A 13,392-nucleotide genomic window follows, 5' to 3' on the forward strand; every position below is an offset into this window, starting at 1 on the left:
GCAGTAATCCAGTGGTGAATTGGGCCCTGCAGGTTTTAAGACACATTTCTGAAGAATCCCATTTAATTTTTATTGCATTCTTGTGGTTTCATCCCTGTCGAATACCATAGGGCAAGTTGTTTGCTTTGCTGCCTGTGTAGCTCATTGCTCCCTGATTGCTGAACTTTGGTTTCTGTGGGTGGGTGAGGCAGGGGTTAATTTTTGCTCTGTTACTGACTGTGTTCCAGTGCTCCACAACCTGTGGCTTAGGAGCTAGCTGGAGGACAGTGCATTGTAGCACAGGCAAAGATGAAGATTGTGTTGCTGCAAATAAACCTGTCCCTGCTCGAAGGTGTTACCTGAGACCATGTTCCTCGTGGCGTATTGGAAACTGGAGTAAGGTAAACATAAATATACTTCCCTTCTCCTTGCCCTTTATTGGTGTCTCTGGGTATGGCTGCACTGCAAAGGAAAATCCACCCCATCAAGTCTCAGAGCCAGGGTCAGTTGACTCAGACATGCTGGGCTCAGGCTGCGGAGCTAAGAATAGCCGTGTAAACATTCCTGTTGGGGCTGAAGCCCAAACTAGGAAACCCAGTGAGTGTAAAGAGTAACTGGTGGGAACATAATCGCTCTGCTTGGAAGGGAGTCAGCGAAAGTAGGAGTGGAATCACTTAGGGTGGTCGAAAGAGGCCTGGGCTGAAGCGAAATAAAGGGGAGTTGTGGGAGGATATTGGGGAATACCTTGGGGGTGTTCGGCTCTCAGAAAGTTGCACAAGAATCCCTCATAGCGGGAGACTTTTAAAACTAGACTGGACAATCCCACTGAGAATAAATGGTAGGCAACGCTCCTGGAACGGCAGGATTACTATGAATGATTTTAACAGGCCTTAACTTTCAAGATCTGTGGATGTGGGGACATGACCTCAAAAAGCTGTCGCCACTGAAAATGCAAATAGAATCCTTTCAGAGTGGAAAGTCTTGGTGGTGGTAGTCATGCTTAGGACCCTCTCCAGCTTGGGCCAGGTACAATTATGGAGAGACCCAAAGGCAAAAACTGAAAGAGTTAATGAAAGACAGAGCTTGACAATTCATTTCTTTAATATCTGGGTAAACTCCACTTTGCCAGAGAGATTCATGTCTGGACACTGTTACTGCCTCCGCTCCACCAGCATGACTCATTGTATTGTTTACCCAGTGCTCCAAGAACTGCGGAGGGGGACTGAAGGTTCGGGACGTGCACTGCGTTGACACCAGAGAACAGAGGCTTCTGCGGCCCTTTCATTGTCAAGCTGTTTTCTACAAGCCCCCAATGCAGACTCCCTGCCAAACCAAGCCTTGTCTGGACTGGTATACCTCGTCCTGGAGAGAGGTGAGGGGGATTTCTAGAGAGAGAGAGAAGGTGCACGCAATACATCATCGGAGATGGGCCTGGTCCAAACGTCACTAGAGTTCAGAGGGTCCTGATGCAGCAGGTGTCTCTGTAAGGAATACATGAAGGCACAGATGGACCAAGTTCTTTTCAATATGTTTTAACAGCTGTTTGCAAATAACCCAACACTATCAAGTGTTTATTAAATGATGAACTGCCAAACTATGATGAAAATTGGGTTAATCTCAGACACGGGTTGAATGTTCTAATGGAAATTCCAGTAGGCAACTGCTGCTCTATGTTCTCTTCCACTTGCCCCCATAGGTTTCCACAGACAGATCAATAGCCCCACAAACTAGGAGATTAATAAATCTGGTGCTGTGTTCCAAACCCTGCTGTTAGTTGGACGTAGGAGAATCCAGCTGAAGCTAGCCATCTGCGGTGCCCACCAGAGGGTCCCCTGAGCAGGCTGGTGAAGGCACTCAGCCCCAAAATAGCTTGTAACTTATCTGTTTTCCTTTCCTGTTTTTTCTTTGTTTACCGGAGATGTCACTGAATGAGGCATTCTGGGATTACAAGGGGACTTCTGGTATTTGTGAAGCCCCGTAATGATGCATCCCAGGATATCTTCAGTTGGAAGATTCCACAGAAAAATGTTTAAATGGTTAATTAAATGTTATTTTTCACTGATTTTCTCCTTCCCCGCCAGTCTGAGTTTGGCACAGTTCTGCTTTCGTAACCCCCGTGCTTACACTGCAGCATGGGATTAGCCCATTATCTTTTATTCCATGTTCACTTTTGCCTTCAGCTTTAAAAGTAGCCTGTCAGCTAAATAAAGGAATCTGAAGGCCTTGAAATCTATTGTTTACTCTACACTCTCCCAGTCAAATATCTTCCTAACTTGGATCCATTTATCACTAGATGCCCCATTCATTTTCTTATCTGTATATCCAGTAAATATATTTTTTTGTCTGGTTTGTGATGTGATGTTTCACATCAGCACTTATTTTTCATTCCCTTCCCTGCAAATACATTTTGCTGGCATTTTACTTTTGCTTAGCCTCATAGTGCAGCGTATACTGGCTATTATTTAAGAAGTACACAGTAGTGCCAGACAGCTTGTAGGCCACATTCCACACTCAGTTCGATTTGTGTGACTCTCGTTGATGAGAAGTCAGTGGGAGTATTGTGTGACCTTTGCTTGTGGGCAGAATCTGACCCTCTAAGTATTTGGATCTAGGAAGTAGTGAATGTATATGAGCTGAGATCTGCTGTATGCTTACAAAGCGGTGTGTGCCTAAGAGTTAAACTTCAAATCAATTTAGTAGCCTCACTTCCACAACTGAAACCGCCCACAGACAATAGTTATAATCACAAAAATGGGCATTCAACACTGGAGGCAAATTTTTCTTAGGGCCACTTCACACTGTAATTCCGTAAGTAACAAGTAAGTGGGGTGTTTTTCCCTTTCTGTTACTCCAGACTGATTCCAATTTGATGGTTTGTTTGTTTCTCCTTAGTGCTCTGAGTCATGCGGCAGCGGCGAGCAGGAGCGTTTAGTTACGTGTCCAGAATTCGGACGGTGTGATGAAATGTTAAGGCCAAATAACACAAGACCCTGCAACACTCACCCATGTACCAAATGGGTAGTGGGATCATGGGGAGAGGTGAGCAAATGTTTAAGGGAAATAAATGTCTCCTGTAGCTGAATTTCTCTTGGGAATTAATCACGTGTATTATTTTTGTACAGCAGTTTTCCAGGGACTTAACTATGATCTCAGATAAGCAAACACCTGCTATACTACCTGGTCTGTAACACTGGTTTCTGCAATCAAGCCCACACAATTTATAGTAGAGTTTATAAGGTCTTGTCTACACTTAAACATTTTGCCTCTTTAACTATCCTGGCGTAGTTAAAGCAGCAAAAAAAACCTAGTGTAGATGTATAAAAGTGCTTCTACCAGTCTAGCTTATTTTGGTTTGGCAAAATGAAATAAATGATGCTGGTATAAATCACCTTATACCACTATAACTGTGTCTATACTAGGGCATTTCCCAATATAACGATGTCGGCAAAAAAATCACACCCCTAACTGACATAGTTATGGTGGTAAAAGTTTTCAGTGCAGACCGATGTCCCATTCCATGTCCATGTATCTGAGAATTGAATGGAGACGTATTGTGAGTGACTCAGTTTCAATAAATTGTACAGAATATTGACAAAAATAAACCACAATGAAGAGTTTCTCATTGACTAGCTCTGCTGAGAAAAGGCACACGGGGGAATTCTGTTTCTAAAGAAGTCCTGTTTTGACCAGATACTTTATAAAAACTGGAGGAGCCAGGCCAGCTATGAAGACAATAAAGGTTAATGGACGTGTGTTGCTAACTGTGCCTCGTGTTCAGCCAAACAAGAAGCCTCCCACCTCCTCAGTCAGCAGAATTAATAGAGGTCTGTTCACTTAGCGGAAGCTAATGCGCGCAGCAGCACCAGATAAACTTTGGGTTATGTACAATAGAAATGCCTTTGTATCCCATAGAAACAGAACTAACTGGGGCAGGGGATAAAAGAGAAATAAGTTCTACAAAGACAGTGTAGGAATTTTGCTCGGATGCCACTTTAAACATGTGAATAGCGATGTAGCGTATAGATATTTAAGTGAAGTCTCAAATCCAGCAGCAACATATAAAAAATAAACCTTAATTCTGGATGCAATTGATTATATCCCAGCTAATTAACTTTCTGCAGTGCACAGCTACCTGTGGTGGTGGCATCCAGCGGCGACAGGTGAAGTGCATGAACACAAAAACTGGTGAAGCTGAAGAAGACAGTAGCCTGTGTGACCATGAACAGTGGCCAGAGAACACCCAGAAGTGCAATCCCCAGGACTGTGACAATAGCGAGTCAAGTAAGTGTTTAATAACTAATGCAAGGTCATACGGCTTCAAAAACTTAGCACAGAAAATTCAGGGATACTTCTTTCCAGTGAAATTAACGTTACATATTTTTCTTTTTAAGCAAGTCAAGCTGCACAAGGGCTTGTGCAAGGCTTTCCAGTGTAGAAATTCTGCATTTCATGAACTCTGCTGAGGTTTGGTTATGATCTAAGGGAATTGTAGACAATTGAACTTTGCTTTCAGTTAAGAAACGCTAAAGTGGGGGATTGCATTCAGAATAAATATTTGTATTAAATCACTTCTGTATTCTAGTGCAATCTTGTTGGTAACCCTGTAATGATGCCACAGCTAAACCAATTGGAATCACACACAATGTGGAGCCCATTTAGGAAAGTTACAATAAAACATAGTTTATCATCACGACTTAGAATTATTAATCCTCTAAAGGTTGACAGTAGATCAAATTTAACCGTACTCAGACTTGTACCAGTGGGCTCACCTGGGGAAAGTAAAGATACTGTAGCAGCCACAGTACACAGACGCTGGGCCAGATCTTCAGCTTGTATAAATCAGTAGCTTCCTTGCCTTCACTGGAGCTATACTGATTTACACCCACTGCAGATCTGGCCTTTCCAGTGAAGCATAGATAATGTCAGTGCCGCTGTTCAGCCTTCGAGCCAATGATATTTCGATGAGGCAATAGGGATGGTTTAAAACCCATCCAGATGTTCCAGTTTGGCAGACAGGAGAATTGGGCTTTTGAGGGTTAGTCCTTCGAGGTGCTGAACACTCTGGCCCAAGTCAGCAAAGCACTTTAATGAATGGCACTGCTCACATGCCTCAGTGCATGGCTGGATCAGGCTGAGCGCCAGGAAGGATTGAGCCCTTTGCAAGGTTGTTCTTGTGATGCAGCGTTGTGCTTTACGTAATGTCCAACACACGTCGGAATTTAGAAATAGCTTTACAAGAAAACATGGTTTTCCTGGACTTGAAAATGTCTGGCTAGCTGCCGAGCAGATGTTGCAGGAGGTTATCACATTTTCATCTCAGCCTTATTAAATAGCAGGATAGACATTGTACTATGGGGTTTTCAAAAGCGCTCAGCATTGGACTAACTCTGCTTTGATTGAAATCAAAATGAGATTTACCGTGGACGTCAGTAAGAGCAGTTAGGACAGCACCAATTGAAAGCCCCTCATTGACTTTAATGGGTCTTGGTTCAGACCCCTTATTCTCTGTTTCTGAGATGGAGAATTTAATTCTGAGCAAATTTGAATTTACTTGGGGGGGAAAAAAACAGATTGAAGCTTTTGATCTGAACATCCATGCCCCCACCCAGCCATCTCATTCGCTTCCCTCATCCTCTCATTGGGGCTGGCTAGCGTGTAAAATAAACACGACTAGTTCATATGTTATAAACATTTGTCAGCCTGCAGTTCCACCCACTCAGTGAGGAGTCAAGCATTGCATGGCGAAGATTTATTAGGCCACTTCAGATATGAATCATGCACAATGCGCAGTGTGTCGTCTGAAAAGACAGAATGAAATTGGAGGTTCTCAGGCCTCCTAAACATCTGTGCAGTGAACTTGCCATATTGAGTTACATAATTGTCCTGCCATACAGGAGAAGTCCCCTCAATACTGAGTTTTATGAAGGACTGAAGTAAGTTCCAGGTTTACAGTGCAGGACTCGGCACATCTGTGCAATAATGCAATTACCATATCTCCTGCAGAGATTGGAAACATCCCAGAACTCATACTGTACCAGCCAGCTACATTGACCAGACCAGTAACTAGATAAAAACTCAACATTTGCCCACAGGATCTGAGTGCCCACAGCTATTTCCTATAATAAGTACAGGGAAATACAGTGCTGCATCATTTCACACACTCTTGGTAAATGTTGTTTAAATGGCATGCTCTTCCTTGGATTTATGGTCTCTTTGCCCCTTACTAAGCTGTGCTCTGAAGAGGACTGAAAACCGCATCAGAACACGATGCGTTTTCTGGGTTCAGTCAATGTAAATATTGTTTCTAACAGAACTTAAAGCCTCCCATTGTTTGTGTTATCCCAGCCTCACATTTCACTCGTGGACCCCTCAGGGTAACTAACTGGAGGGAGCAGATCGTGGATGGTAAGCTGAACGACAGTGGGCAAACCTAATCTTTGAGGGGGAAATCCTGCCCTCTGTCTCCACCATGGCTATGCAGAGCGTTGCCTGCAAAGTGGAGCCAACACAGTTCTGCTACGTGGGAAGGGAGTGATATAAAGAGGGAGGCGTACGCAGCCCTGTGGCATGGACATCCGTGGAGCAGTGGCTGCCATGTAGCAATGCATATGGGGCCGTGCTATTGGATGAGATGCTGCATAGACCTTCCTACCCTGCCCAGGGGGCACGCTGCTGCAGCATCAGAGCTGCAGAACGGCAGGGAAGGGAAGGGGGTTGTTTCTTTCCCCCACCCCTTCGGCGCTACCCAGAACCCAGCCCAGCTATTCTGGCAGGTTGATGGGCTGAGAATTGGGGCCTTTCCAAGCTATATTCCTTTATTACGTTTATAAGGAGCAGCTAGAATTCTTTTTATGCATGGCTTTAATGTATGTTTAGGACCTTCATTAACCCCTGATATGTTATTCTCTTTCCCTGTCCCCTTCCTCATAGTGTGACACTTGAACCATTTATTGTTCGTGGGAAATGTTTAGTCCCCTTTCAGATCCCGGCACTGGCCAGGAAAGGGTTGTGCCTGGAGGAGTTTTGCTCAGTTTGTATATTTACAGGAGGGAGGGGCTGTCATCTGTGAAATTAACATAACTTTCTGAAGGCTGCTAACGTAATAGGAGATGACAGTCTTGCCTTTAAAATAATGCAATGCAGAGCATTGATAACAGCAGATCGCTCGCACCTCCTCCGCAAGCTGGGGCAGCTGGAACATCCCTTTTGCCTGCTTCACCACCCTTGATTCAAGGCAGGTTTTCTCCTATTAATAAAAAGAGTTTTCGGCAAAGTTTTAGTCCTTTCACTGTGCAATTGAATGGCCATAGATCTGGCACATGTTTTTTAAACAGTGTGTGGACAGCATGTGTTTTTCAGCTCTCTACGCCTGATTAGCCTAGCCGATGGGTGTGTAGGTCTGCAGGGTCCTTGACTGGAGTTGTTTTATAATGGCACCAAGGAATATCTACCATGGGGAAGGCAAGGCAAGCAGCTGACATGCACATAGGTCCAAATCAGGGTATTCAAAGGTTTCACGTCATTAAAAAGGAAAACAGCAGAGAGAGACATGTTGCCAATCTGGAACCTCAGGCAATTGATAGTCCGTGTGGATGGAAAATCATACGGCAATATACAATGATTGTTCTCTTCCTTTTCCTCTCTTTGTTCTCATGCTGAATAGCAGTGATAAATAGGCTCAAAATATCTCTGCACTGATACATATTTGGATGAGTAGCTTCCCCGTGGTAATAGGACTGTATTTCAGTAAGCCTAGGAAAGCCTCAGCCAGAGGCATAGAGTGAGAAATGTGTGCCAAAGGGCCATAGCGGTGTAAGGGGTCCTTTAACAAATGGCCCCCTGCTACGCGGGTTTCCTTGATTAAAGGACAGGTCACAATGATCCTTGCAGGGTGAAGGCTGCACAAGAAGCACTTATTAACCCTTTCATGGTTCAAATTCATGCACACAAGGTGGGGAAAATTCTCATGCTTCGGGGGATCTCCACGATGCTCCTTTCCTAGGACAGTGGGAGTGTCAATGCCATAATCTAGCCCATCGCATCCAGCCAGCAGTGGATCTGGTAACCATTGTCAGTGATACGATAAACCATTTAAAATAGCCTTTAACTGGCAATTATTTCTGTCCATCATCAGAGCCCTGCATGGGATACAGCTGTCAGGGCTGGCTCTGGCTTTTTTGCCGCCCCAGGCAAAAAAGGCTTCCCCCCCCTCCCCCCGCCGGGGAGCATGGCAGGGGAGGGCGCCGAGCCCGGCCGCGGCCCCGCTCTCCCCGACCGGCCGGAGTGCCGGGGAGGGGGGAGGGCGGCGAGCCCGCGGCGGCTCTGCTCTCCCCGGTGGCAGGAGCACCGGGGGGAGGGCGGCAAGCCCGCCGCGGGCCCCGCTTTCCCCGACCGGCCGGAGCGCCGGGGGGAGGGCGGCGAGCCCGCCGCGGGCCCCGCTCTCCCCAACCGGCCGGAGCACCGGGGGGAGGGCGGCGAGCCCGCCGCGGGCCCCGCTCTCCCCGACCGGCCGGAGCGCCGCGGGGGGGCGGCGAGCCCAGTCGCAGCCCTGCTCTCGGGCCTGAGCGCCGCCCCCCTCCAGGTGCCGCCCCAAGCACATGCCTGGTAGGCTGGTGCCTGGAGCTGGCCCTGACAGCTGTACCAAGTCTATGGGCTGCACAGGGTCCTTGGGCCAGGCTGGTGGCGTTGCTCCTTCACGCCCATCACATTCTCCCTTCACTCAGACTGAATTTATACCATGAAAGGGTTAATAAGCAGTCTGGAATTTAGACCCAGATCACACTGATTAGGGATGCAACTAGGAAACTGGGTGGTGTGCAAAACTGGCTAATGAGGTTTCAGTGGTCATGGTTAAAATACAGGCATTTAGATGTGGGGTTAATATGCCAGAACCAACCGATTGCAGATGAGTTACCTGCATTATAGATTGAACTCACCTTTTGGAGCTTCGAGCCAGAAATGTTAGGTTAATGCCCAGGAATGACCAGAGGCTCCTCTAAGAGCTGGGTGAATGCTGAACAGTTCCAGTTCATCGCCATGTGTTTTGAAATGCAGCAAAACCCCAAACACTGGGATTTTATCACTCTGAATGCAGGAGTGCTGGGACAGTTTGGTAGAGTTTACACAGAGTGACTGATACAAGATGAGAACCTAAACCCTCTTCTGCCTTCCATTCTACCTCCACCCATCCTTCCCCAAGACGCAAACAAGAACAATCCTTAAACTCTCACCATTTTAAACTAGGTCAAAAATTGAAAGCAATACAACCATGTTAATCCACCTGCCCCTGAGTTAAATAGGAGGCAGTAGGCAATTATTTTTCTGTGATCCATTGCACAGACTCTGAACTTTATTTCAATCCAGTAGCACGAACAACTGTAACGTATTGAGACTGTGCTTTTCACACAAAATAAAGAATACATGCTGCAGATTCGGAGAACAGGGCAGTCACCTATCCTACTTGTGAAAACAGCCTGTCCAAATACAGACAAGTTGACGTGAGATATCCCTAAAGAAGTCATTTCTTCCTTAGACTCTTGATGCACATTTTCTTTTCATTTTGGTTCAGTCAAGGAAACGTTCACCGTTCGTAAACAGCCGTCACTCCCTCATGCAGCAGTGGTTCAGAGCCATGGAATTTCATGGCCATGGCTAGGTTCCTAACAGACTATGATGGAGTTTGCAGGCAGAGTTAAGTGACTGGACCCAGAAGAAGCTTGCAGAGTGTCCCTGGGGGCAGCTCAGCAGGCAGTGTAGCATTGTGTTGTGTGACGCACTCTGGTCAGAGATACCTTGACGCTCATGCCCTTCAAAACCTGCTGAAGCTGTGACCGTGTGAAGGGACGATGCTCGTTGTGCTCAGGTAGCATCTGACAGCGGGCTCTGCAGCAGCTTTGCAAAGTCCCAAAAGCCAGCTTGCTATAAGGCGCATCTATTATTAACATTGAGCACATGCAGTTACCATGAGTGAAAGGAGATGGACTATGCAGGGGAGGAGAGAAGTGGCTGCAAACCCTCTGACCCCACTTAGGCCAGTTTAAATATCGCTGCGTCACTGATACAGTGAGGTGTGAGCCCTCTTTGCTTACGTCCCTGACAGACTCGAAGGAATCTCACATGCTGTGCTTGCAGTGGTTGATCACACATGACCATGTTATAACTTTTACTGCCTTGTAAATCATAATGTCCCCCACTCTTATTTTGCTTGATCCAAAAATTATCCAAACCAGCTTCAGCAGTCACTAGCTGCAAGGTGAAAAGAAAGTTGCCCAAGTTATTTTTGCCCCAGATGAATAACATGGGCAGCTTTCTTTGGGCACGTCTTCACTACCCGCCGGATCGGCGGGTAGCAATCGGTCTATCGGGGATCGACTTATCGCGTCTAGTGAAGACACGATAAAATCGATCCCTGATGGCTCTACCATCGACTCCGGAAATCCACCGCGGCAAGAGGCGGTAGCGGAGTCGACGGCGGCGCGGCAGCGGTCGACTTGCCGCCGTCCTTACAGCCAGGTAAGTCGACCTAAAATACGCCACTTCAGCTATGCTATTCACATAGCTGAAGTGGCGTATCTTAGGTCGACCCCCCGCTGTAGCGTAGACCTAGCCTTTGAATCTCTGAACCAATACAGCTTAGCTCCACCCTCCATTTAACAGAGATGGAATGTGGCTGGGACTATGTGGGACTAAAACAGTTTCTTGGATTAAGGAAGGGGAGGAAAACCAACGGCTGGATTTGTAGCTAGGTTATCTAAAGTGCCGGTATCTCTCCCCTTTAAATCTGACAGTATCTGAGTATTTCTGACCAGGCGGCTCCCAGCCTGTTTTGTTTGTAAACCTCCTTTTGCATCGTTTAATTTTAGACCCTAGTTTAGTTTCCTGGGCCCCTGTCTTCACTTCCTGCTCCATGGCAGGGGTGGGGGAAGCAGACAGGAAGCTGAGGAGGCCACGGCCCAGTGGCTGCCTCCAGGAGCCAGTTATGGAGGTGTGGCAGGCCCACTTCAGTGACAGCAGCTGGCTTTTGGATTGTTGTTTGGCTCGGAGGCAATCCCCCCAAACCTGCAGCTCTCCCCCAGCTGGCTACAGTGGAAGGAAGCCAAACTGGCTGCTGGAGCTGCAAGTGGCAGGCCGGGAGGAAGGGTTCATAGATTCTAAGGCCAGAAAGGACCACTGCTATCATCCAGTCTGACCTGCTGCATGACACTGGCCATAGGACTGCCCTATATTAATGCCTGTTTGAACAAGAGCAGATCTGTTAGAAAAGCGTCCAGGATTAATTTTAAAATGTCCGATAATGCAGACTCCATAGTAAGTTGATCCAATGGAGAATTACCTTCACTATTAACAATTTGCACCTTGTTTCTATTCTGAATTTGTCGATTTTCAGCTCCCAGCCATTGGATCTTGTCAGACCTTTGTCAGCTACATTGAAGAGCCCTCTATTATCAAGCATTTGTTCCCCACGTAGGTAGTTATAGACAGTGATCAAGTCACCTGAGTTGTCTCTTCATTAAGCTAAACAGATTGGGCTCCTGGAGTCTCTCACTCGAAGGCCTGTTTTCCAGTTCTTCAATCAGTCTCATGGCTCTTCCCTGAACCCTCTCCAATTTATCAACAGCCGTCTTGAATTGTGGACACCAGAACTGGACACGGGATTCCAGTGCCAAATGCAGAGATAATATAATCTCCCTACTCCTACTCAATATCACCCTGTTTATACATCCAAGGAGGGGAGTTGCTGCCGTTGAGAGTCTGGACTGTTTAGTGCCTCTCAAGAGTCATCTGGAAAGTGGGAGAGGAGCCTTTATCCCTCAAGTGGCTCTGGCTATAAACCCTCCTTGTCATCAGCTCTGGTTTTTGTTGCTCTTTTCCCCCAGACTTCGTGGGTTCAGGAGCATTTTGGGGGCTGAATCCAAATCAGATTGTGCTACAATAACCTAGAGAAAAGTGGAGTGCTCTGCAATACAACTAAGTAATTATGCTGGTAGAATGAGTCTAAGACTTCAGACTGACAGAAATTTACTTATTTCCATAAGTTAGCCTAGTCTGACACTCTGCTCTAACATACTAGTATGTAGCTGACAGCTGCAAAGAGTATCTTTTATGATAGTCAGACTGTGCAGATAATCAACATTTGGGAACACATACAATCAGAAAGCCAGCCCTGAGGCTGCAGGGTTTTTCCACTAACCAGTCACTTGAGAGCTGCTTACAAAAGACTAGTTGATCTTCTGATATGTTGCGTGAAAATTTAACATTCCTTTCCTCTGCCACTCTAAGCAGTTACCCCTCATCACCGTGCAGCTGGGCTGCCATAATTGCAATTATGAACCTATTTAAATTCGGGAGGAAGCATATTTGTACTGTACGGGGGAGTCTGAATTCCCAGGGGCATTTTGAAGAACGCTTGAGAGAGAAGCATGATGGCCACTCCAGGAGGAATAATAATGGCACAAACCACAGAGAGAAGGAGAGATCTCAGTTTCAGGAAAGTTTTGTGCTTACAGTATCATTATCCAGTGCCTATAGTTATACTTTGATTCCATCCAAAGCGTTTTGTGGCCAGGTAGCATGAGGAGTAGACTATGTAGTCAGCAAGTCATAGAAATAATTCTGTCCAGAACATTTACAATACAAGAAATCACTCCTTGAATTCTCAGTGCCTTTATCTCATGTATTTCCTTCGATTATTTATAGCCATTATAATGCACATCAAAGTTATACCTTCATTCAATCTGCATCAGATCCAAGAACCAGTCTCCTCCCCTATGCCCTGCACACACCAAAATGGTGCTACAGGGTTAGAGCACATCTAGGTTGGTAAAAACACTGTTTTTCAATGTTTATAGTGTAACTTTTAAAAAGTAGATGAAAACTTCAAATAATATAATTGCACACACCTATAAGGCTTTAAACTAAAATTCTCCCACCCCCAATATAAGTAGAAGCTTGGAGCTGGCAGGGGGTCCCCTCCCTTGGGCTGCTAGAATTCAGAAATAACTTGTGTGCTATGAAATCTTCATTTGTTCACCTGTGTGGGCTGCGGAGGCTGCACATTGCCAAGCAGGAGTGGGGCTCATCCTCTTCTCCTCCCTCTACCCAGTACTGCCTCATGTTATGACCTCATCAGTCCACAGGGACTGCATGGATGACCTTCTCAAAGATCAAAGGCACTTCGCCATTCGAAAGGGGAATGTTGGTATCTTAGAAGCTCATAGCTGAAGAGTTGTAAATACTAACTGGCTACTTCCAAAGAAATGTATCATGTCAACATTCACACATCTACATTTGCAAGAAGATTGGTAGTGCTAGTAGGCGAATGTCATTCTTTTACTTGGGTGCTCTGCATCTCAGTAAGAAGTTGTGGTGTTGTGCATTATTTATTACATTTCAAAAGATCTAAAAGGCTCTCAT

At 46.0% G+C, this 13,392-nt stretch overlaps 1 protein-coding gene across 1 annotated transcript in view; it reads left to right on the plus strand.

Moving 5' to 3' along the window:
• The first annotated feature begins 222 nt into the window (after positions 1 to 222).
• Positions 223 to 13,392, plus strand: part of LOC113406073 (A disintegrin and metalloproteinase with thrombospondin motifs 7-like) — a 46,196-nt gene continuing 33,026 nt past the window's right edge. The window contains exons 1-4 of the mRNA XM_026648413.2: positions 223 to 380; positions 1,178 to 1,351; positions 2,872 to 3,018; positions 4,101 to 4,260. Of these exons, the coding sequence (XP_026504198.1) occupies positions 1,292 to 1,351; positions 2,872 to 3,018; positions 4,101 to 4,260 (367 nt within the window). The 5' untranslated portion in view covers positions 223 to 380; positions 1,178 to 1,291. The remainder of the gene's footprint in view (positions 381 to 1,177; positions 1,352 to 2,871; positions 3,019 to 4,100; positions 4,261 to 13,392) is intronic.

The sequence above is a fragment of the Terrapene carolina genome, unplaced genomic scaffold, assembly GCF_002925995.2.
Source record: "Terrapene carolina triunguis isolate 2854851 unplaced genomic scaffold, T_m_triunguis-2.0 Scaffold67, whole genome shotgun sequence".
NCBI classification, from domain to species: domain Eukaryota; kingdom Metazoa; phylum Chordata; order Testudines; family Emydidae; genus Terrapene; species Terrapene triunguis.